This window comes from Molossus molossus, unplaced genomic scaffold (assembly GCF_014108415.1).
Source record: "Molossus molossus isolate mMolMol1 unplaced genomic scaffold, mMolMol1.p scaffold_m16_p_11, whole genome shotgun sequence".
Lineage (NCBI taxonomy): Eukaryota > Metazoa > Chordata > Mammalia > Chiroptera > Molossidae > Molossus > Molossus molossus.
This window is the reverse complement of record NW_023425346.1, coordinates 81,949,083-81,973,020: the sequence shown is the minus strand read 5'-3', so window position 1 is coordinate 81,973,020 and position 23,938 is coordinate 81,949,083. Positions and strand designations below refer to the sequence as shown.

General features: G+C 42.6%; 1 protein-coding gene across 2 annotated transcripts in view; it reads left to right on the top strand.

Moving 5' to 3' along the window:
* The first annotated feature begins 5,787 nt into the window (after positions 1-5,787).
* Positions 5,788-23,938, top strand: part of KLF7 (Kruppel like factor 7) — an 89,014-nt gene continuing 70,863 nt past the window's right edge. For both annotated transcript variants that reach the window (XM_036253688.1, XM_036253687.1), the window contains exon 1: positions 5,788-6,328. In XM_036253688.1, coding sequence (XP_036109581.1) covers positions 6,227-6,328 — 102 coding nt within the window. In that variant the 5' untranslated portion in view covers positions 5,788-6,226. The remainder of the gene's footprint in view (positions 6,329-23,938) is intronic.

Genomic DNA, 23,938 nt, shown 5'->3' with positions numbered 1-23,938 from the left:
CTGTTGAGGACAAAACATTGTGGGCATCACTCATTCACAGGGTCACCAGGAATCAAAGCCAATTCAGTGACACATAACAAACACACACTCTCTGGATTTGCCCATCGTTGGAGCACCGGGGCATCACCTGGAAGGAATGTTGTAGAGAGAAAGCATGAATCTGTGAAGCCTGAACTAGACACTTCAAATGTATTTCTTCACTTCAGAGATAGGGTATTACTATCTGACATTGGTAATGTGTCTGTGTTTACCATTTTATTTTCACCTATGTTAAATGAGCAAATGTTTTATACAATATATGTTGAATGACTGATTCAATTTAAATAATGGTTTTGTTCTAAATTAGAGGATACTTACATGTCTAAGTGCTGGTAGCTCAAACTGAAAAAGTGATCTCGGATACTAATCTCTACAGAAATTATGCACCACAGGTCATAATAATGGTATTGAATGTCCAACTTTCTAAGCTCTGGGCAGGGCATTCTGGACAGTGAACTTCTGCTAAATTCTTTAATTCCTCGCCCTTATCATTGCGGGAAGTCAATTTGTGTTAAGCAATAGACTACTTGAGTCAGAGCAAACATGCCCATCACCAGCAATGTACCTCTGGCCCCTCATTGCAATGCAAAATCCAACATTCAAGGTTGGCTTTAAGATTTAATTAAAAATTAATGTTTATTAAACTATAACATACCCACAGAATTCTGAAAATTCAATAGCAAGATTGAGATGTTTTCTGGAGATCAGCAGGCTACTTCCCAAGATCTTTTGGTTAAATCACCAAGACCAAGAAGGTTTTTCTTTTTTCCCCATCAAATGTCCAGAAACCTCATGTCAGAGTCTCAACATTGACACAAGGGAATGAGACCCATGCTAAATGAACACCCAAGGAACATAATTATAACTAAAATATCTTTGTATTGACAATAACAACCAGGATTATAACAATGACCACCAGGCTCCTGTGGTTGTAGCCAGCACATTCTTTTCCTTCAGGCAGAACAAGTGCGAAGCCCAATTTTGAGCTGAGTGCAGAACAAAAACAAAGAAATGTGTATGCTCGAGGAATATTTTATCCAGGACATGACTGCCCTGATGAAGCTGCCATCTTTCTCTTCAATCATGAAACAACTCTCTTGTTGTATGTATGCATGTATGTCATTGCATGTATGGCCACATACACTTTCTTCCAGATTCAAACTATGTCTCTCACAGACTTGTTTACCAACCTCCCCCTCTGATACGCTGTTTTCTATGATACAGTCAAAGCAGGTTCCCCAAGTTCACACTTTCCTCCACTATTCTAAAATCGTGAAGGGAAACAAAAGTCATTAGTTCATGAAAGTACTTATTAATGATATGACAACTTATAAATTAGTCCCCCATTCAAACATGTCTTTTAAACCCCAGGATACCCTCTCTCACCCACCCCCCACCCCATGCTGGTAAACAATTGCAATGTGATGCAAATACATTTGATTCCATTGCAAAGTAAAATCGCAAATCTTGCAAAAAGTACAAGGTTTCATGATGTTAAGGAAAGTGAAGTTGGTATAGCAGCTGGCAAATGAGGATCTATAGGATTAAACAAACAAATGAAGGTAAAGTCAATAGGGGTGATGCCTATACTGATGGTTTAGAAGAGAATACTTTGAATATCAAAGAATTAATTGAGACCCTTGGGAAAACTGATGAAACCCTCAAACGTTTTTACAAATGACCCTCTTTTTGATTATTGTGTAGAAGTCAAATATGAAGTAAAGCATGTTATAAGGTGCTTCACATTTTGTAGAAAAAAATAAAGCCAACAATAATCTTTTTGATTACTTCTTCATTCGATATTAGGACACAGTTGTACTTACAATGTAAATTTTGTTCAATATAGGATACAATAAATGTATTTTAATAAGTTAAATTTTATTTTTTAAAAAAGTCCCCAACAACCCTTTTTTTTTTTCTTTCACTAATTGCTCTGAAATGTGGTTCCTGTATTAAGTAGCTTTACTTTAAGGAAGCTTTACCAGTGCTAATCACACAGTGCTATTAAGGACTTCCTGTACTAATGAGGCAGAACTTTTCTAGTAGTAACTGTCTGATGCCTCAGTTGTGTCTATTTACATATTAAATTTTTATTCTTTTGTTCATAAAATATCTTCATTTCTTAATTCTTGGGGGGGGGGGGGAGTAACTTATTTACTCTTAGGTGTTTCCTCTATGAGCACTTCCAAAGTGTGACATCATTAAAAGTAATATTAGTGTCTCCAAAGGCAACTCATGGAGAGAATGCAGACTTTGGAGTCAACTTGACGTCAGACTTACATGTGAATCTGCTTCTGCCACTTAATAGACATATATAATAATGAACAAATTATGTGCCCTCTCTGAACTTTGGTATCTTCATTTGTGAAAATGGAGCAATGATAGTTCTCTCACAAAACTATGGTGAAGGTCAGATGTGAATGTGTGTAAAATGCTATGTACAGAGAAGGCATTCAACATGCAGTAGTTATAGCCCTGGCCAGTGTGGCTCAGTTGGTTGAGGGTTGTCTTGTGCACCGAAAGTTCACAAGTATGGTAGGCAACTGATAGATGTTTCTTCCTTGCATCAATGTTTCTCCCTCACCCTCTCTCTAAAATCAATTTAAAAAAAAAGATTTAAAGAATATGCAGTTATAGCAGTACTGTTTATTTTTTATTTTTTTTTGACTGCCAAAGTTCCCTTGTGATCTTAATTTGTTGATTATTTTGTACATTCAGAATCTTTGAATGTGTTTTGTAATGTGCACCTAGGGTCTCTAGGCTATAAAAAGTAGGTAGGCTATAAAAAGTAGCTAAATATGACTAATATTGAAAATGTACCTTTAGGAGTGTCTTGTTGTGTAAATCTCTTATAATGAGTTCTAAAATACTCTGTAAAGTTTTGAAAAAGTTGTAATGAGGTTTTCATAATTTACATTGTAAGACTTTGGTTAAGTTATTCTGTAAGTTAGATGGCTGATATTTACAAGGGGAAAACCTCAATAAAGGTCCCCCCCTTTCTCCACATTCAGGCAATTTTTATAAATAAATCTTGAGTTAAAAGCAAGAAACTCAGTTTTTTACCGCAGAGAGAGCCCCATGCGGAGAGCACAGTCTTGAAAGTCAGATGCTTCTGGATTTGAACCCTTGCTCAACTGCTCCTTAGTTTTGTGACCTTGATTGACCAATGTAATATTTCTAAGCCTGGGTATCTTCATCCATAAAGTTGGAGATAATAAAAATACCTGCCTCGGAGTTGTCATGAGGATGAAATGAGACTGCATAGAAAATGTTCACGTGCCCATACAGCCCAGCACATTGAAAGGGCTTAATAAATATTATTTGTAAAAATCTTCCAATTCACACGTTAATAGGTATATCATGTTTTGTTCAAAAATGGTAATAGTGTAACACAAAAACAAAAAGTTCTCTTGAGTCTCAAACATCAAACATAGGCTGGGTCTTTTGCCTCTGGAGTTTCCTATATTGGGAGTTCCTCTACTTCCCCATGAACTTGATTCCTGCCTTGTGCTTCTTAATGGTCTCCTCCCAATCCCCCCCAACACAACAGGAACAGCAAGGGGTTGGGAGGAGACCTTATTACAAATTGGCAAAGGGCTTCTACAAGACTCCTTCTGCAAGACTCTGTACCTCCATGGGTCCGGTTAGTTGATATTATTTCATTTACTTAGCTAAAGCCAGGAGATAACAATGACTAACCTTTGGTATTCATCTACTAGCACCACAGATTATATAGTAGGTGAGTTGCAAACATTATCTCAATTCGTCATAACAACTAGGCAGGGTAGATACCACTATTCCTATTTCTGAGATGGGTAGGCAGAGGGTCTGGGCCAGTAAGTTGTTCCAAGTCACACACCAAGGCAGCACCAAAGACCATAAAGATCAAGTTAATGCATTAATCGGGATGTGATGCTCTGAGTGGTTTTCTCCTTCTGGGAAAGGCCCATCCCATCTTCCAGAGGCAGAGCTGCCCTTATGCTGGCGCTTACACATATGTGTGCGTTCATATCATCTTATTCGTGTAAGGCTTTTAACCTTCTTATACCGCGAATGCGCAAACATAATACTAAATGTACCAAGATCCTTGTACATTCCATGCATATACACTGCAATAAACGCACCGATTATGCAATGGATGCTGTAGGTCTGATAAACAGAATTCCAGATATCAAAAAGGAAATAAACCACTTTCCTCAATCCCAGTAATTCCTGTTTAACTTCCCCTAGCAAACTTTGAATTTCAAATTGTGCTTGTTCTAGAAAGCACTCCTTCAAGCACTGTGTTACGGAGTCCCACCTAGTCAGAAGGAGGGAAAGCTGAGAAGGGCCATTAGGGCGGATGTGCTTCTTCCATTACCGGCGGAATTAAGTTTGTCATCTCTGCCTAAGCACCGAATTCTACAATCATTCCAAAAGTGGAAGTTCAGCTCACAGAGCACTGAGGGAAGACTGAGCTGCACTAACCATTTAAGGTCAAGAAAAAAACTGGTCAGCGCTAAGGACGAGCGTGGTGCACGGCTTCCACCCCAGAGGTACCACCAGGCTCTGCATCTGCCAGCTCCAGAAGACAATGGCTTTCAACTCCCTGCAGACACCTCTCCGGAAGCCACAAGGGGAGCCTCACGGTCAGAGCCCCCAGAAAGATGCCAGCTCCCGCCTGCGCCCCACGTCCCCCTAGGTCCCCTCTATTCTTAACACGCACTCCAGCGCAAGGTGCCCTCAGTCCGCTGTGACCGGGAGCCGGCTTCCCGCCCGGCGGCCGCCGGGGTCAGGAGCCCAGGGCTGCGGGCGGCGGCGCGCACGCGGGGCGGGGACGCGCGCACGGGGGGCGGGCCAGGCGGCTGTCGGCGCCGCTCCCCTTTGTTCGGGGCCATTGTGCAGCACTTCCTCTTCTGGCGCTGGTTCTCTGCACCCTGGCAGCCTGTGGGGAATTTGTGAAGGGGCTTTTTGTGCTTTTCCCTTTTCTCTCGGTTTACTTTTTAGTCAGTGAGGACCGCTCTTGCACGGCCTCTCCCTCGCGGTTCCGGAGGCCCCGTGCCTAGCAGCGAGGCGGAGCGGGAAGTGTCATTCCCTCCCGCCGACGGCTCCTCCGCGGGCCTGCCGCCCCGCTCCTCCTCCAGGAGGCATCCTAACCCCGCATTCTGGACTTTCACTTCCCGGCCGGCCGCGGTCACGCCAGAGCGGCGACACGCGACCCCCTCCCCTTCGAAGGGCGCAGGCTCCGGGCGCCCTGGGCTCCAACAGCACCAAGGCGAGGGTCGGAGGCCGGTGCTCGGCCCGAGTCCGGCCGCCCAGGAGTCCCGGGTGCCGGCATGACTGTCGCCGCTGCCCTCCCCGTCCCTCGCGTTCGCGCTCCTGGGCCGCGGAGCGGCTGCCTCAGCCCCCTTATATAGCCCTCTAAAAATAGCTCTCCTCGCACCGCCTTGTAAGGCAGCAGGGAGATCCTCAGCGCGCCAATCCGCGCTCGCCGCCAGGGCCAAGCCCCGCCTCGAGCCCCGCTCCGCGGCACTCATTGGTCCTCAGTGACTTCATGAGCCCCCTGTTTACCTTACATGGTCACACGCGGCCTAATGGACGCCCTCCTCCGAGATCCCCACGGCTGCGCGGAGAGCCGGGCTGAGGGAGGGAGTTTGGGGAGGGGGAAGAGCAGGAGGAGGAGAAAAGGAGGAGGGGGGAAAGACTACAAACTAGCAAGGATGGGGTGGGGGTGGGGAGGGCCGGGAAGGGGGGTGGGGAGAGAAGCGATCGCGAGAAAAAAAAAATGCAACCTCCCAAAATAAAGAGCAAAGATTGCATTAGGAGCGAACAGCGCTGCAGAAATAGATGGCAGCTTCGTGTCAGTGAGTTTGCATCCCCCTTCCTGATCCACGAGCTGGAGTGATTAGAGCCCTGGAAGGGAATTGTTACTCCCGTGGAGAAGTCCCCTTTTCCTGGCAGCCGTCTGCACTGTACACGCTGGATGCCTCTCTCCATCCACCCCACTCACTCTCTTCTCTCTCACCTCCTCTCTCCCTCTCTCCTGCATTGATTTTTTTTTCCTTTTTAGTTGACTGAAACAAAACAAAACAAAAGGGCCACTGGATGTCTGCCTTCCTGGGGGGTGAGCCAGACAGACTGACAAACAAACAGACCCAACTGTGTTCGGGGGAGGGTTTCTCCTCCCGTTTTGCCCGGCAGCAGCAGCATGGACGTGTTGGCTAGTTATAGTATATTCCAGGAGCTACAACTTGTCCACGACACCGGCTACTTCTCAGCTTTGCCATCCCTGGAGGAGACCTGGCAGCAGGTGAATGATTTAAATTACTTGTGTAAATCGTGTGGTGGCGGCGGAGACGCAGGGGCTGCGTTGGTGTGGGCTTCGGGTTTGATTTTTTGGTTTGTTATATTTTTTCCCCCCTTTTTGGCTGTTTGTTGTTTAAAATGTTTTCGGAAACAGTCATCTGCGCTTACCTCTCCACCCACCCCCTAACCCCATAGTGTGCCGAGCTGAGCAACCGGGCGAGCTGCCTGCTGTTTGTCACCAACACACATCCTTGCGCACACGTTGTCGGGCTCACTGTCCCCCAGCAGAGACCTGCCTAACTTCTGGGGTTCGGAGAGCCAAGTGGGAATGTGGTTTAGGGTTTTACGAGCCGTGTCTGGCAGGATACCTCGCCCCTACATGCAGGAGTTCTACCTGCTTGGTACCTTAAATCAGGTTCATCTCTTTCAGCTGGTGCTGACGACCGTCAGATGGGGGGGGGGGTGCTTAGTGTCAATAAAGAATAGGAACTTGATTTTGAGATTAGAAGGTGGTCAGCAGCGAGAGGAGCCCAGTGACAAAAGATACTCAAGGATGTCTAGGAGGAGGACGGGAAGATGTATCTGTCTAACGCTGACCGTGCATTGTAGGTAATGCCTTCAGAAAGAAAATACCCTCTCTGTGTGTCCTTGTTTCTCTTTTTTGGTTTGGAACCCCTCTCCAGTTAGACAGCACAACCTCCGACAAAGGACGGTGTGTACTTCCATGCCTCTGACTTTGTCTTAGAGGACTAGTTAAGAAACTCCTAGGATGCTGAAGGGCACCAGTGCCAAGTTGGCCAGGCATCCCAGTGAGGGCAAAGTGGGGCTGGTGACAAGTTCACTGGGCTTTGTGAAGTGGAATAAAGTGCTGGTCAGTGAAAAGTACTAGAGACCTGCTGCGGAAACAGTGATTTTCTCAGCAAGGATTAGAAGCTGCTGAGGGGACATTCTTCAGGAAAGATGGTGGGTGGGAGGTGGGGGGACATGGGTGTTTTTTGAAAATTCTACAACATGCTGAAGGAAAGTCCAAGAAAACGGTCTGGATTTACACATCAGAAGTGTGAACTTGCACAGTCCATCTTGGAGAAACCCGCTTGCCCTTGGGGAGGGCTGCGAGAGGCTTGGTGTGCGGCTGCTCTTGTAACTTCTCCGCTCCCTGACAGCAGCTTGTTAAGCCTAATGAACTGCTGATTTTCCTTTGCCAGGACCAAAGCGGGATTTGCCAGCTTGAGGCTGGGATGTAACAGTTGCTGCTTTAGCGAGTGAGGTTTGGCTTTTGGTACAACCAGCCGCAAAGCTGATCCTCCTGGCTGTACCATTGTTACTAGTTGCTGCTGACCCTGATTAGAGGCTACCAGTTTTCCTCCAGGTGTTGGCCTCTGGTGTCTGTTTGTCCACACATGCATTCCTGCCCAAGGTGCTGGCAGATATCCTTGACTTTGTCTCTCTTTAAATGCACACACAGTTCACATGTTTTTAGCATAAGGCATTTCTTCAGTGCATCCTTTCCCCCCATTCTTAACAAGCCTGTCTCACGAAGGGTCTCACGACATCTTCTTCGTCCTTTCATTTCACATCCTAATTAAACCGAAATGCCAGAATTTCATTTTCTGAAATAGCCTTCATTTCACACTGTCAGCCTGCTGGTGTCAAATGGTTGGGTATTAACAACTGTCTAGACAGGTTAGGAAGGGAATCTGTTGATTAGTCAGCCTGCCTAAGGCAGCTCTTGTTTGTGACTGTTAAGCCGTGTTGGAGGGAAGAAAGTTGGCATTATTTGTTATAACGTTCCCTCCTGATGAATCACTCAACTTTGTTTTGGTTCAAGTTTTCACGGTAGTAAAGCTTGCTTTCGGGGATGGCCTTTCCAGAGGAAATCTACTTTTTTAGATCGGGTTAGACCATCCAGGAGAAAGTCTGGATCTATAAAGAAACACCATTGGTTTGATAATTAGGGGATGTATTAGATCTGTTGTTTCCTCAGAAGCCCTCTCAGCTTTTCCTTACCCCCTGTCTTCCCTCCCCCTTTAGTCCACCCCCTGCAAGGAACCTCTTTCATAGTTTCTATTAGCAGGCAAAGACATTTTCACCCCCCTGCACCTCGCTGCCTTAACCCTCACCAACTGTCAACTACCCTAATCTTAAAACCCTTTGCCAACCTATGTCAGAGGCATACACATAGTCCACACTGAAACATAACTTGTGGGGAAGCACTCCTAAATAACATATCGTTCCGAGGAGCTCTCTGCTCTGGACTCTGTAGTCACAACTGCTCTATCTTAAAGGTGACTCTGACCCTTAAGTTCATACTGATGACAAAACCTCCAACCTCTATCTCTTCCTTCCTCCCTCCCCCTGCCCCCCTTCCCTCTTCTAAGTGTAAGGGGGGGCGGGGCGGGTTATATGCAATTGTTGGTTCCAAATCAACCATCAGATGGTGAAATTTTGAAACTCCTTTGCTCAAAAAGGCTCAAGAAGGTTGCTACAAAGAAGCCCAGGCAGAAGGAAGTTTCCCAATGCTCTGGAGTAATCAGATTTTAGAGGTCAAATAAGGAGCAATTATTAGATGTTCTTCTGAAAGAAGGAGAACAGTGTACCTGGCCTTGAGGAGATGAGCGAAATACAGAGATTCCAATAATCTGATTTGATTTCGTTTGTAGAGAAAGAATGGCTTGGATGATAAACCCAAGAACATCTGTGCATTTGAAAATTGAGGATGAACTATTCTGGGATTTTATTTTAAACGTATGGTCTGGGATAACTGCCCTGCTTAATAGTCAGTGAACCTATGATGGCCCTCCTGTCACAGGTTCATATTTTGATATTGAGCGTTCAGGCAATGATGCCTTATCCACACACAACTCGAATGCTGAAAATCTTTGTTGGTATAATTTTAAAATCCAGGTGGACTTCCTATGTTAACTGCCCTCCATTCCTGGGCTCTGACTGCATACTTAAGCAATTGGCCCAAGTAACATCATCTCTGCCTGTCATATCACTATAAATTACACTGTGCTTATGTGGTCTATTATTTTATGGAATTCAGCTGACGCACAAGTCTTAAGGCTATCAGCCTTAACCTCTTTGGAAACTTGCAGGAAAAATTTCCAAGAGCTGTCTGAGCAAAAGTAGGAAAAAGTCAAAGGTATGACAAGCTAGAGTAGCTTATAGGGTACCACTTGGTGATGGATAAAGGGAGAGCTATTCATGAGTCTTGTTAGAAATAGAAATTATGATTTTTCTGTACCCACTCTTGACTTTAAAAATAAAAAGGATTTGATATATTCTTGGTTGTTTGTCTTCGGGAAGCTACAAAGACTTTGAGAATTTGGATATATTTTTTGTACCCAGCCTGCTATTCCATAAGTGCAGATCAAGTAATGATTTGCACTTAGCTGTGCTATCTAAGTCTTATTTGCACTTAACTGTACTTCATGCCATTGAGGAGCATGGTATGTTTACTTGAAAATGCTTATGGAATTATGCTTGTTAATGCTGATTCATAATTGGCAGATGGGGTCAGTTTCAGGCCTCCCTTTTGCTCAGAAAATTTTCCACTGCTACTGGAAACAAATAAATAAATCATAGAATATTCTTTCCTCCTCCCCCATTTCCCCATTGTTTTAAACTAATGGCATACTTGGCTACCGTAAGAACTAAAACGTCCTCATAGCACTGCAATTTCAACTCAGTTTTAGGCATCCTGAAACACTTTTACAAGGGCCTTCGGTATGAGGCATCTCTAGGGGACAACCTACAAAAATGGTTGCCTTCCAAGAACAGCCTCATGGTACCAGGGATAGGATTGGATCTGTGAGCTACATTGCTGCTTCTCTCTCTCTAAGGTGATTTTGCCTTTGCACACTGCCTTCTGTAGGCCTGAGCGGCCAGGTGCTGTCTCAGCCAGAAAGACAAAGCGAACTGGAGGGTCCCTACATTCGCAGGTTTGTCTCTGTCCCCAATTTGCAGAAACCCTTGTCATGAATTAGAATTTCTTGGCAACAGCACCACCCAGGGAAATTTGTAGACACAAAGGAGCCTTGCTAACCACACTGAAAGGATAAAATAGCTGGTGCTTTAAAAAAATGTGATCTGTGTGCTCTTCAGTTACCGTAAGTCCATATATTTTTTAAAAATTTGAAAGTGTTTTGGTAGATGGAAAAAAATTAGAATTGTCCGTTATACACATTTTCTGTATAAGGATACAATCACTAAATAAAATGTAGCTTTGCAAATGAAAGCACGTGTGAATGCAATCAATCACACAGCCTTTCTTTAATAGATTCATTTCCATGTTCTTTTCAATAAATACATCTTTGTGTAGGTGTAGGGGTTCTCAAGCATTATCATTCACTCAACCTGTTTGCAGTTTGGTATTTCAAAGTGGGTGAATGTTACAATGCAGATATTTTTGCTACATCTGTCTTTGGGGGAAGGGGGGTATAAAGGAAGTAGTGACTTCTTTGTTCTCCATGAAACTCCCACCCCCACATCTTACTCTGATGGAGAATGTGATGTTGGGGTCCATTCCATTTAAAGGGCAGAGCAGAAGATGCACCGTGACAGCCTCACCCTGAAATGATTTATGTATGGGTATGTCAGAGACCTTCAGCCTTCGATTGTAGGCTCTTGCTCCCTCCCAGCCCATTCTAAATATAAATGCCAGTGGGGGCTGTTTGCCTCTCCACTTAAACTGGAAGAGTTTAGAGAGGGTCCTAATGGGGCTTTTAGTACCATTCTCTTATAAATCTTCAGATTCGTCTCCCTTCAGAGAATTCCTGTATTTAAATTTTTGAGTACAAGAAGGCATTGCAGTCTTCTAAACACTCTGTGTCCACTGGGGAAAGAAGAATGCAGTTTACTCTGGCCAGTCCTGACCGGCTCGTGTTGGTAGGACAGCTGACCACATGGGTTAGTAGATACCCCCATCACTGCAATTTCTAGTAATGTGTAAGGGTTTTTAAAATCACCTTTGCTGGACCCCAAGACTGGCAAATGTAGACACTGTCTCTGTGATTCTGGTTCACTGAATTTTGTCAGCTAGCAAGTGAGCTGGGATTGGGATTTGCTGAAAGTTTAGGACAGCTCCCGAGCTTAACCTGAGTGATGCCAGAAGGGTGAAGGTTGATTTAGTCTCTACAAATAAATCCCTTTGCTTTCCCAAATAGAGTGCTTTCTTTTCCTAAACAGCTGGAGACATTTTAACTCAAATTGCCAAATTTTACCAAGTACAGTGATTAGGAAGCCCCACAACCACTTATGCTGTTAAAGTCCTTGAACAAGTGACAGTATCTAATCGTTAAAGTTACAGGTAGCATTGACAAGTTAAGAAACACTCTTCCACCCAGTTACATTGTGTGTTATCTTAGACCATCCACATGAGAAAACATCCTTATTCAATTTAGTATAAGAGATTATTATGCTAAGCAAAATAAGCTAGTCAGAGAAAGACAGATATTACATGATCTCACTTATATGTGGAATCTAATGAACAAAATAAACTGATGAACAAAATAGGTCCAGAGTCATGGATGCATGGAACAGACTGACAGATCTTGGAAGGGAGGGGTTTGAGGGGATGGGGGACTGGAAGGAATTAACCAAAGAATTAACCATATATGCATAGCCAGTAGGGTGGTGAAGGCCTGGGGTAGGGCAGGAACCTGAAGGAGGTGGGGGGAAGTGGGGGACATTTGTAATACTGTCAACAATAAAAAAAAAGAATCCCCAAAATAAACAAAGTATTGCTGTTAAAAGGACATGCTTTTACCTAACATTGGTCATGGTCTTGCTCCTCCCCTATTTGGCCTTTATTTTTTGCTGCTGATTTGGAAAATTATTTTTATTGCCTTGAGTCCTGTTTGGTTTTCTCACTTGGTATTTTGGTGTGACCCTGAGAACTTGGTCCTGCTAAGTGTATTGTGTCTGTTACGCTCTCCGTTCCAGCAGCTTCCAGCTGCCCTGTCCGCCACATGTCTGATGTGTACAGGTTACAGCTGAGCAGCAGTGGCCCAGGGATATAGGCTCAGGATCAGCCTGCTTGAGAAGTGAATGACTTCTGATTTCATAGTGAAATCATTCTTGATTGAGCTGGTCCACGCACCCAGTTATACCTTGTGGGACTCTCTTTGTTTATATTAAAGTATGGAAAATATTTCACAGTAAATGCTTCATTCTTTGATTCTGGTTATGTGCAAAATACTGTTCGGGTGATGCAAAGTTGAATTGGATCCAGATTCTGCCTTGAATGAGCTTGACTCCAGCAGGGGAGAGTAAGCAAGTTCAAAATTAAGCAATACAAAACTAGAATACAATTGCCAAAAAAGAAAAAAAATTTTTTTAAGTCCTCTGAGTTTGTTTTTTTTAAGATCACTTTATTTATTTATTTAATATATTTTTTATTGATTTTAGAGAGAGAGGAAAGGGGAGAGAGATAGAAACGTCGATTTGAAAGAGAAACATCGATCTGCTGCCTCCTGCATGCTCCCCAGTGGGGATCGAGCCTGCAACCCAGGCACGTGCCCTGACCGGGAATCTAACCGGGGACCTCTCAGTTCATGGGACTGACACTCAGTCCACTGAGCCACACCTGCCAGGCAGTCCTCTGAGTTGTTTTTTTTTTTTTTTTTTAATCCTCACCCGAGGACATTTTTCCATTTTTTGTTCAGGTAGAGTGGGAGGGAGAGAGAGGAACAGAGAGAGAGAAACATCGATGTGAAGGGACACATCGAGTGGTTGCCACCCGCACAACCGACCAGGGCCGGGGACAAACTGCAACCGAGGTACGCGACCTTAGCGGGAACTGAACCCGGGTCTCTCAGGACCGCAGGCCGACGCTCTAACCGCTGAGCCAAACCGGCCAGGGCAGTCCTCTGAGTTTTTGAACACTGAACTGTGCCTGTTTGTATTTACTCACCTTGTTACAACCTTATTTATAAAACATGCTTGGATTTTACTAAGTTCTGTTGTGCTTTTAGCTAATGGCAAATCAGGGGCTGGTGGCCCTTTTTTAGGACAAATAAGTATATAGTATGAAAACATGTCTCTCCATAATGGCCAGGAAACAGCATCCATGTCTGTGTCATTCGGAAATGATTAGAGGTAATTAACATAATTAATGTAGAGCCATATGCAATATCTATTTCTGAATATGGGTTTATTGACATTTCCTGAGGGTCATATTGAAAGGCCCCAGGCCTGATACCAAAGCTAGGAGCATAGGCTCTTAGAATTTCATATCCTGAAAGGGTCTTGGTTTCCTCAACTCTAAAATACTAGGGTTGTGCCAAGTGATTGTCTAAGCCAGAGGAGGCATTGAGCCCTCCAAGGTCACTGGCACAGCTATTATCACCAATAGGCCCAGGACTCTTGGATGTCTAGATCAGTTCACCAGCTTTTCATCGCTCTGTTCTGAATATACTTTGAGTCACTTCTCATTCTTTCATCCTCTCTCCTTCTCTCCCTTTAAAGGAAGGCAAGAAAAGCCTCCTTTGACTTTGGACAGTACTAGTACTGGAATTTTAGAATTGTTTGGGCCCAAAATGAATATCTTGGAGAAGGCTTATATGTATAACTTAATCCCTTTTCTACTTTTAGTAATGTGTGGTAACCTGGAAATGTACACTGTCCTGAATAATAAAACAAAACAACTAAAGCTCCCAATTGCAACTCAAGTCTTATAAAGAAAAGTACTGTCACTTAAATAACAACAAATGGAGTGGGAGTAAAGTTGGAGGGGGGGCATTGAGGTAACAAGGTGGGGAGTTGGGTGAATGATAGAACTGGGGTTTTATGCAGAAAGCATCAAATGTGAAATGGCTTTGTCTCTGACACCTTTCCAACAAAGGGACTGCAGGAAACTGTAATAACAATCATGTGCCAATTCAGAAAAAAAAAAATTGGAAGTGTTTTTAAATTTCTTGAGAGGCTTGGATAGGCAGTGAGGTTGTAATGTTTTACAAATTTAAACAGAAAATACTGAATATTGTGATAAGCAGTTGGGAAGAAAGTCAGCTTCTGGGAGGTTTTCAAAAAGTCCTTTTGTGGCTGGAGGATGAAGCAGGCCTCATTTTCATGACGTCCCTAGTGAGGAAAGGAAACACAGGGTTGCTTTCCACTCCTTTGCCCAGTGAATTTTTACCTTTCTCTACCCAATCTCTGGTAGTTATGATGGTGAAAATTCTTTGTTGGAAATCATATCACAAATCGGTTTCACCTCTTAAGATCTTCAAAACTTAAATTTCCATCCCAAATTGAGACTACTTCCTCAAAGCCATAATCTACATCTCCAACTCCAGATGTCTTTCTTAATTTCAGGCCCACATATTTGAATTGGAAACATGGAACTGACAATACTACAGTCTTTTTGAGTTGTATTAGGATCGCTGGTTTAAACTCATCAACTTCTTTCTTTCTTTTCCTGGCTTTGTAATTTCTTTTATTGATATGAACTTTCTTTCTGTGATCTAGATTTGAAGCTTCAGTCATCATTGGCTCCTCTCTTTCCCTTCAATCTAATCAGCTGGAAAAAAAAACAACCTATTGATTTGGCCCCTGCCATACTTTAAGGTCTTCAACTTTCTGTTCCTTCTGCCATTGCCCAAAGGAAGCCCCCTTTCACCTCCCCTGGACTGACTTTCTACTTCCCTCACCATGATTTCAAGTTGTCAGTGGCACCCTGTTACACAGAGGATGAGGCCAGACTCCTAAGAGTCAAGATGTCCCAAGACTAAGTTCATGTGTAGCAAATGCCATCCAAATGGATGACTGTGCTTTTCCTGCTTCTGCCTTTATGTCATTTCCGTCAGCCTTTTCCTTCTTCCTCCCTCTTCCCATCTGATATTTTTTGTCCAAATTCTATCCATTCTTTAACATGGTATCCACATCTTCCAGGAAATTCCACCCCTTTTCCTTGGCCAACAGTAATTGCTACTATTACTTTCTCGTGTAGAACTTTTTACTTCCTCGTAACACTTTTTAGTTTTGTCTTGTAGTATATAGCTTTTCTTTTTCTCTCTCATCTTATTTTTCCAGTTGGGTTGTATGACTTAGAGCAGACTTAATGCATGGTTATCACTTTGATAATATACTTTTGGAATAGAATCCTTCAAGTTCTTAGAGAGCCTTGTGCTAGGCATTCAGTGGTTATTTAAGGATTATTATAAGACTTGACTTAAGGTTTGCCTATGTCTGTATAATGGCTTTCAACCATGGGGCACCCCAGACCACTTAAATCAGTATCCACTTGGGTAGAATGGATAGGCATTAATGTTTTTTTTAAAGCTTCTAGATGATTCCAATATGCAGCCAAGGCTTATAGGGTTAGTGCCAGATATATCAGAGTTGCTGGTGTCTACTCCATATATGGAAATAGTTCATTTCTTGTATAACTTGAGTCTAAGCGTAACGGGTTTATAATAAAGCAGGACAATATTGGTGGATGTAGTTCATCTAGCTCATTGGTTAATAGTGACTGCCCAAGTGTTATTTCATCTTTCTTGTTTTGCTTTTTCTCACCCTAAAGTATCTAATGCAGTTCCATTTGGCTCACATTTCCTATGCCCAACTAGAGGTTTGCTTAACCTGGTCAAATTCCATTTCTGGTACCTTTGTGGTGTTGGGCATTTAACTCCAAACATGTTGTGTTTCAAATAATTCATTCTTGGAAGGCCCTTGACCATGATTTTCCACTTACCTCAGCCTGCACTGTGGTTGTAAAGGGTTGGATGCGTGTATGAGCATATGTTGCATGATGCTGGATGGGCATTAGGTAGTAGCTCTCCATATTTCTTATTGACCTCTCCGTTTGGAAGTAGACTCTTATTTATAAGGAATTTCAAAGGGCCCCTGTTTCTAGTAAGAGGAACAAAAATAAACTGTGGAAGAATTGTCACTGAGGACATTCAGGCAAGCAGACAGCCTCCCTGTCTGTAGAAGGCTTAGCTCTTATGGTAATGGCCATGGGCATGTGGTGATCTTCACAAAGAAGCCTTAGAAATGCCTCTGTTTCAAACTGCGATGTTTGCCAAAATGTATGTACTGTAGCTTCAGCCTTTCATCTATAAACTGTCTTTGATGGGGCTATGGTTGGCAAGAAAGAACATCATGAGAAGAGCTCAGAGCTTGGGGTTGAAGGATGCCTTTTGGAAAGCTCAATCCAGCTGTGAAAACGGCAATTAGTCGTGCAGCAATTGTGCTTGAAGGGAATGCCTACCTGCTCCTACTCCTGACCCCACTCTCACCCTCACCTTCCAGAGCCGAGTTAGCAGGCATTCATTCAATGGGGTGGTCATCGTGTTGGCTCTTATTTTTTGGAAAGGCAACAAATTTACTCAGTGTACAAAGGAGTCGAAATAGATTCCTTCTACTTCTACTGTTTGAGCTTTTGTTCTTGGTTCATCTGGTCACTGAACAGACCCTGTTAATAGAGCATAGTTCCTGCCCATGATGGTGAAGATGCCTTCTGTAAAGAGGCCCCAGTGCGGAACCCACTCTCCTGTGAGCTGTCTGAGGTGCTGCTCAATACATTCCAAGGTGATCAGCCCTCACCTGTGCATTTGCCTCTCTATATCAAGGTTCTCATTTTCTTTAAGGTGGACCAAGAAATGATTTCTCTTATTTGCTTGTGACAGTCTAGCAAACATCTGTATTGAGCTTTTGTTCTCAAGGACATGGGGTGTTTTGCTCACAATCTCGTCATTGGCACATTGCTTCTGTAACTAAGAAGCAGGCAGGTATTACTGAATATCCCTTTTAGAGATGAGAAAATTGGGGCAGAGGAAGATTTAGCAAGTTGTCTTAATGTGGCTGCAAAGCAAATGACTTGCAAAACCAGTGGTGGAACACACGTTCTCCTTTCCCCTTTCTTCTTTCCACTTGGCTAATCTTCCTATCATCATAACAAGCATCATAATAATAACTAATATATATCAAGTACTTCCTAGAGATAATACCTTTTGAGCACCTTATATGCAGCATTTCATTCAATTCTCACAACTACCCTCTGTGCTACATATCTGTTTATCTCCATTTAATAGATGGAGATATTGAGGTTAGAGGTATTAAATGGCTTGTCTAAAGTCACACAACTTGGAAGTGGTTGAGCAGGGATCCTGACCCAGGCAGTCAGCTCAGTACTCTGAATTTTTACATTTATACTTACTTCTGGTTAGGTAGGAGGCACCAAGGCAAAAGCCCAAGGTCCTGGCCTGGCAATCAATAGACCTGTAGGGATTTGAACAGTTCTCTGGTCTTTTTACTGGGCCTTAGTTTTCTCATCTATAAAAAGATTAGACTGTGCTAAATTTCCTTAAGGTCATAGTGTTTTGTAGTAGTCAGATTACTTGGAGGCTTTGAAATCTGGCAGAGCTGGAACCTTGAGAAAGCCATGTAACATCTCTTGAGTCTCATTCCATCACCTGTGGAATGGAGTTAACAATGTCTCGGTGAGGGCAGGCATGGCTCTCTGGTCCTGTGTCTGGAACATAGCATCCACTCAACAAATGCTCTTTTCTCCCCCATTTTCAACTAATCTCCCTCCCCTCAGTGCTCTTTCTCTAAATAGTATCACTCACCTCTAAGATTCCAGTGATCCTAGAGAAGATGAATGATGGGAGGCTAGGAAAGACAGTGTGTTGAGCATTGGATGTGGTATTCTGCTATCTATCCACAGGAGAAACTCTCGTGAAGTTACTTGTACTTAGAACTGGGGAAAGACTAGCAATATCCATTGCCCACAGAAACTGGTCCTAGTTTGACATCCTTGAAATTTGCATGGCCTGCTCATGCAAATATCCGTCCCGTTCCTCCCCTTTCTTCCTCTCCAGTTTTACTTATGACTTACTTCTCTTAAGTTTTTCCAGCATACAGTTATTTTTTTTAAGGGCCAGAATTAGGCACATATATAATACAGTACTGGTTACTACACCTGCCATTTCTGCCTTACCTGATGACTGAGCTTACAGCAGCTTATGAGAGTGAATGAGGTTTTATGAGATCTATAAATATCTCAGATAGGATTTTTATTTCATTTTCCCCTTCAAATAAGACATAATGGAAGCACTCACACACACAAGGAATATTCTTTCTGTGATAAAGTAGGACGTTTTTGAATTGGCCTCTGAAAAGCAATAATTTGATGTGGTTGTTCGTGTTGGGAATTTTATGGGGGAGGGGGAAGAATCATGCATATGCTGCTATAAAACTCAAAGATTATTTCCTCTTGTTGAAGGTTTAGCCTAGCACCTATGGAGATATTTATTTCAGAGATGCCAGCCCTGTGTACAGGCTGCGTTCTCTCCTCCCTGGAGTACGTGTTTGTGTTTTCTTAGATACACAGAAACCACTGGAGGCAAGAGGGGGCTCCCTGGAAGAATGTGTCTAGTTTGCTTCCAGATGTCCCAAGGGAGGACGCTCCCACCCTGCCCCCTCTTCATGGATTTCCTGGGAAGATTTCATACCAATTAATAGATTTCAATGAGATTTTTTTTTTCTCCCTGGAATTTCACTTAAAAAAAAAAGAAAAAAAAGAAAGGAGTCTTAAACTTATACAGTTTAAAAAAATACTCATTAACCAATACTAAGAATAGATTTTTTTCCCCCTTACCTTGCTTGTTGAGGAATACCTAGAAAGAACCCTGAACTTGTAACTTTAAAAAATCAAGCTGTGTGGGCTCTAAGTACCTCACTTTTCCTGTCTGTAAAATGGAAGTCAGGAGCTCCGTTTGCCATATGTCACTAAGGGCCATTATAACACATTTAACTATAGATTTAGCTATTGTTTTTGAAAACTTGAATATCTGACTCTGTGACTACTTAGGGTTTTTGTTTCTTTATTTTTTATTTATTTATTTATTTTTTGTACAGATAGAGTGGGAGGGAGAGAGAGGAAGGGAGAGAGAGAGAGAAACATCGACGTGAAGGGACACATCGAGTGGCTGCCACCCACACGACCAACCAGGGCCGGGGACAAACTGCAACCGAAGTACGTGCCCTTAGCGGGAACTGAACCCGGGTCTCTCCGGACCGCAGGCTGACGCTCTACCCGCTGAGCCAAACCGGCCAGGGCTGTTTCTTTATTTTTTAGCACACCTCTCCCTACTCATATCTTCCCCAGTTCTGAATAGTTTTGTGTTTAACTAGATAATAATTCAGTTTGTTCTCTGAAAGAATAAACCATGTGAGTTTAGTATATCTCAACCAAAGGCGTGCAGAGGACTTTTACCTGATGTTGTTTAATTTTTTTTTTCTTTTAATATCATCTCAGTGTATAACAATAACCCTAGCACTTTGGCTGTGCTATGTATACTTACTCTTCTGTATTTATCATCAAATGATGTGACATCTCTGGTCCTCAGTGTCCTCGTGTATACCTTTTGGGGTAGAGTTAGGAACAGTTACATGATCGGAGTACAAACAGGAAGTGCCTAGGCTGAACTGGCTTGAAGGGGTGTTTAATTTGGCCAGCGTACCTGTTTCAATATTCTTTTTAACTTGAACGCTTTTAGACAGATCGTGCACTCTTCAATTAACCTTGTCTCTACTATTTCTACCTTGCTACATTTCTGATCTCTGGCCTGGTGAGCATGCATGTGGGTTTGTGACCCTCAGACTGGCAGCCCTCTAAGGCCCTTTCTTCTCTATAATGCTGTGTTTTGAGGGCAACCTTTGTTTCTCCATCATAGTCTCAAGCTGGCTTGCTTTGTATTCTCACCCAGAATCCATTTCCAATTCATTTTAGATTTCTCTGCCTTGTCGAATGTCTTTTTGTTGTTGTTCTTAATCCTCACCTGAGGATATTTTTTCATTGATTTTTAGACAGAGTGGGGGTGGGCATTGATGTGAGAGAGGCACATGGATTGGTTGCCTCCCGCAGGACCCTGACCAAGGCTGGGGATTGAACCTGCAACCCAGCTATGTACATGCCTTTAACCGGAAATCGAACTGGAGACCCTTCAGTCCATGGGCCAGTGCTCTAATTGCTGAGCCAAACTGGCCAGGGCTGAATGTCTTTGTTTGGGACTCTATTTTATAAAGCAGTTTCCAAATTGCATCTCAATTTCTCCTAGTCATCCAAGTTCTGTTGTAGATCATTGAAATCTGGGATAGAAAAGACCATCTGGTTTAGTCCTTCCCCGCCTGGGCTGAGCAGTTGCTCCAGAGCATGTTCATTTCTTATTGGTTGGTATTTGCAACATTTTCCAAGTTGGAAACTGACTCTAAGTTTCCTGAGCATGCAGTCTCTTCTTGGTCCAAGTGTGAGTGAATGGGACAATACCAAACAAAAAGATTTTTGGTCAGACAGCCCTCATTAACAAGGGACTGGTATTGTCGTGGTTTCTTTTCTCACTCCCAGAGACCCAATTGGTCAGCGGTGAGAAAAGCTCGTTTTTGTGGAAGAAAAGCGTGTAACTAGTTCTGAGGTTTCTTAGTCTGACGTGTAGGCATGTTGTATAGAATCCCATTAATTGCTTTCACTACTTATTTTTTGTGGAAGTGGATTTTATGTGACTTGTTTCATGAGGAAGTGATGCTTTTTGTGTGAAGAACTCCAGGGCATTATAATAAAATACTTTCCTGAGACTCAAGTAATTTGCTTTCTTCCTATCCTCGGCACTCAAATACTGCCAGCAAGACACTTGGCCTTTATTTTCTAATGCTTTCAGGATGCTATTCTACATTAGGGGTGTTTTAAAAAAAATGTACTATTTTTTATTGGCTACCTTACATTACTAAGGATGTCATTTAAGTTGACTAGATGGTGATTTTCAGGGTCATTCTTTTCCTTCTAAAAGAGCCATTCCTTTGAGTTACTTGATGCTGGGTATTCCTCCTTGTTTTCTCCAATCTGCAATTACTTTTTGTTTTTCTTTTTAAATACTTCTGAGTGCTAAGTAAGGGTCATTATCTTGTTAACATATATGTTAATTATTTTTAAACTAATAAATGCTTGTCTTACTATATGAATTAGCTGCTATTAAAATATTTCTCAAAAAATACTTCTAGAAAGGAGGGAGGGAAGGAAGGAAGGAAGAGGAAAGACAGGCATTATGTGGACTTCCAGTATCCTTGTACAGTTTTCCTGTGAAAGAGAAGCAGAATGAAAAGCATTTGTCTTCCTATCCAGGATGTGCCTACCTACTTTTTACACCTGTGATCTCCTTTTTATGTTCCCTATTCACAGAGACTAGGATTTTACAAATACTAGAATTTGAAGACTACTTGACATCTCATGGCAGGCCCTCCTCAATTTGTAGATAACCCACCTCAGCTGTAGAGATGATTATTTAAGTCCAAGCCAGTATTGGACTCTCAAGAATTGGGGCCCTTTTTCAGTATTTTAAATGCATTTGCATGTTGACACAATGTATGATGCAGTACTTCTTAAAGGTGCCCCCCTCCCCCCGCTCCAACTCTTAGTGAACAAAGCATTAAATAACATCAGAATCACCTTGGAAGGCAATATTATTCCCTTTTCATTCCCCCCCCTCCCCTTCTGATTAATTCAAGGAGAAAGACTGAGCTTTGTGGTAGCATGTCTTTAACTTCTAACTAAGGCTTCATAATCTTTCCTTCTCCTCTTCCTTTACCTTATCCATCTTGTTTTTCTTTCTTTTGTTTTCTAATGAAGAGGGAAATGATTGTGCCAATGAACTGCTGATTTGGTAAAAATGAGTGAAGGTGGAATGAAAATGAAGTCTGAGAAATACTGCTGTGGTAAAAAATTCAAGGGGTTTGGAGTCAGAAGACCTGGAATTTAGTCCTGGCTTTGTATATATAAACCAGGACAAATTGCTAAACTGCATTTTCCCAATTGCAGTGTGGGGATTATAATAATAGGATTGTTATAATCAAATGCTATGTGGATGTAAAAGTGCTTTGCAAACTGTCACATGCTATACAATGTTATTGTGTTCTATTCTGTGGTAGGGGAGGCTTTTGTTTCTAGCCTTAAGCTAGTACTTCTTGTTGGTTTTCTTATGATTTCTATTGAGTTTCTCAAGCAGAAACTTAGTAGCTTCTTGTTTGTTCAAATGGGGCTATTTATGCCTCACTCATGGAACTTTAAACAAGTTTTCCTACTAGTTGTCTAAAAGTGGGGATGTACAATTTTCTGATTTCTTTTAGTGTCTGTGCATGAGTTAGCTTTTAAATAAAAATTTAAAAAGTAAAATTAGTTTATAGTATGAAGTGTGTCAAAATTTCTGGGTAAAGATGATATATCTGGCTGAATTATTTTTTACATACACTTTTTGAAAATTAAAATATTTTATCACACACGACACAATTATGTACATTGTGGTGTGTGTGTGTGTGTGTGTGTGTGTGTGTGTGTTTTGGTACCCTGGGATGAAGGAAGTTTGGGCTTTACATAGAAAGGAGAACCCTGGGGATGGTTCACTTTTGAAAGTAGAAGTCTCTGTGGCTAAAATGACTCATTAACAATGTACTGTCACATGTTGTTAGATGATAAGAAGATGGGGACTTACCTGGATAGGAAGTCCTAGGATTACCAGGACCTGTCAGTTTATGCTACACAAAGAGTACTCTCAGGAACATGGACTCTTACCCCGTCCCAGAACAACCCTGGTAGGAGGTCACTAGATAAAAGGGAGGTTGATCTTTCTCACAAGAGGAACCACGCTGACTGTTGGTGAGACCCCATAAACTCTTCAGCTAAGGATGCTCAGATCTCCATGCTGCTTAAGACAGGTGCCATATTAACAAGGATTTGGGAGGTCAGAGTTCAGGTCCAAAGGTCCACTCTCATGCTGCCTTACCTGGAGACTGACAGAAATGTGGACACATCTGGATCTCTGTCTATGAGAGGGCCCCCAGGCTTTTACACCATATCCATTTTTGTAGGTTGAATGGCTCTGTCTTTATACATCCATTTGAAGTAAAAGTTTGCTTCTAAGATGGCCTTGGGGAGCAGTCCATGCGGTCTGAGAAACATGGGCCTCTCTTGCTCTGTCTGCCTGGATCAAAACGCAGACACGACTCTCCCCTCATTCTAGGTAGAGTTGAATGGGGTCCCTGAAGCTCACAGCTTCCAGTTTGCCCCTGGCTCCAGACTGTCCAGGGTAAGTAAAGATGGAGAGGGACAGGAATGTCAGCCTTTTGACCCACTTCTGTAGGGATTTGTTAGGACATACCTTTGGCTCAATCTCCCACATGAAAAATTTGATTCTGGGGTCAGGAATGTGACAAAACACTTGACTATGCAGTTGGGTTTTTGCCATCGATGTGATTTGCAGGGAAGTGTGGCCATAAAATGCTTGAGATCATGAATTGGACAGACTCCCCATCTGGAGAGCCATACCTTTCTCTGTAAAATTAAATATTTATGTACTTTTAAGTTTGAGTTTTTATTTTTAAAAATAAGATAGAAACTCACTCAACTATTAAAAAACCAACCACCATGGGGATCAAGTGGAAACATTTCCAAGTTCATAACAAATAGCTTTATTGGAAAATATTGTTTTTTTCTTTAAAGAAAATCAAACCTATTCTAAACCATTTCAAGAACTGGCTGATGCTTCAGTCCTGGCCAGTGGACACCACGGAAGTGGCAGAGGCTGTAGCTAATGTTGGCCTTCAGCACACTGCTATCAGA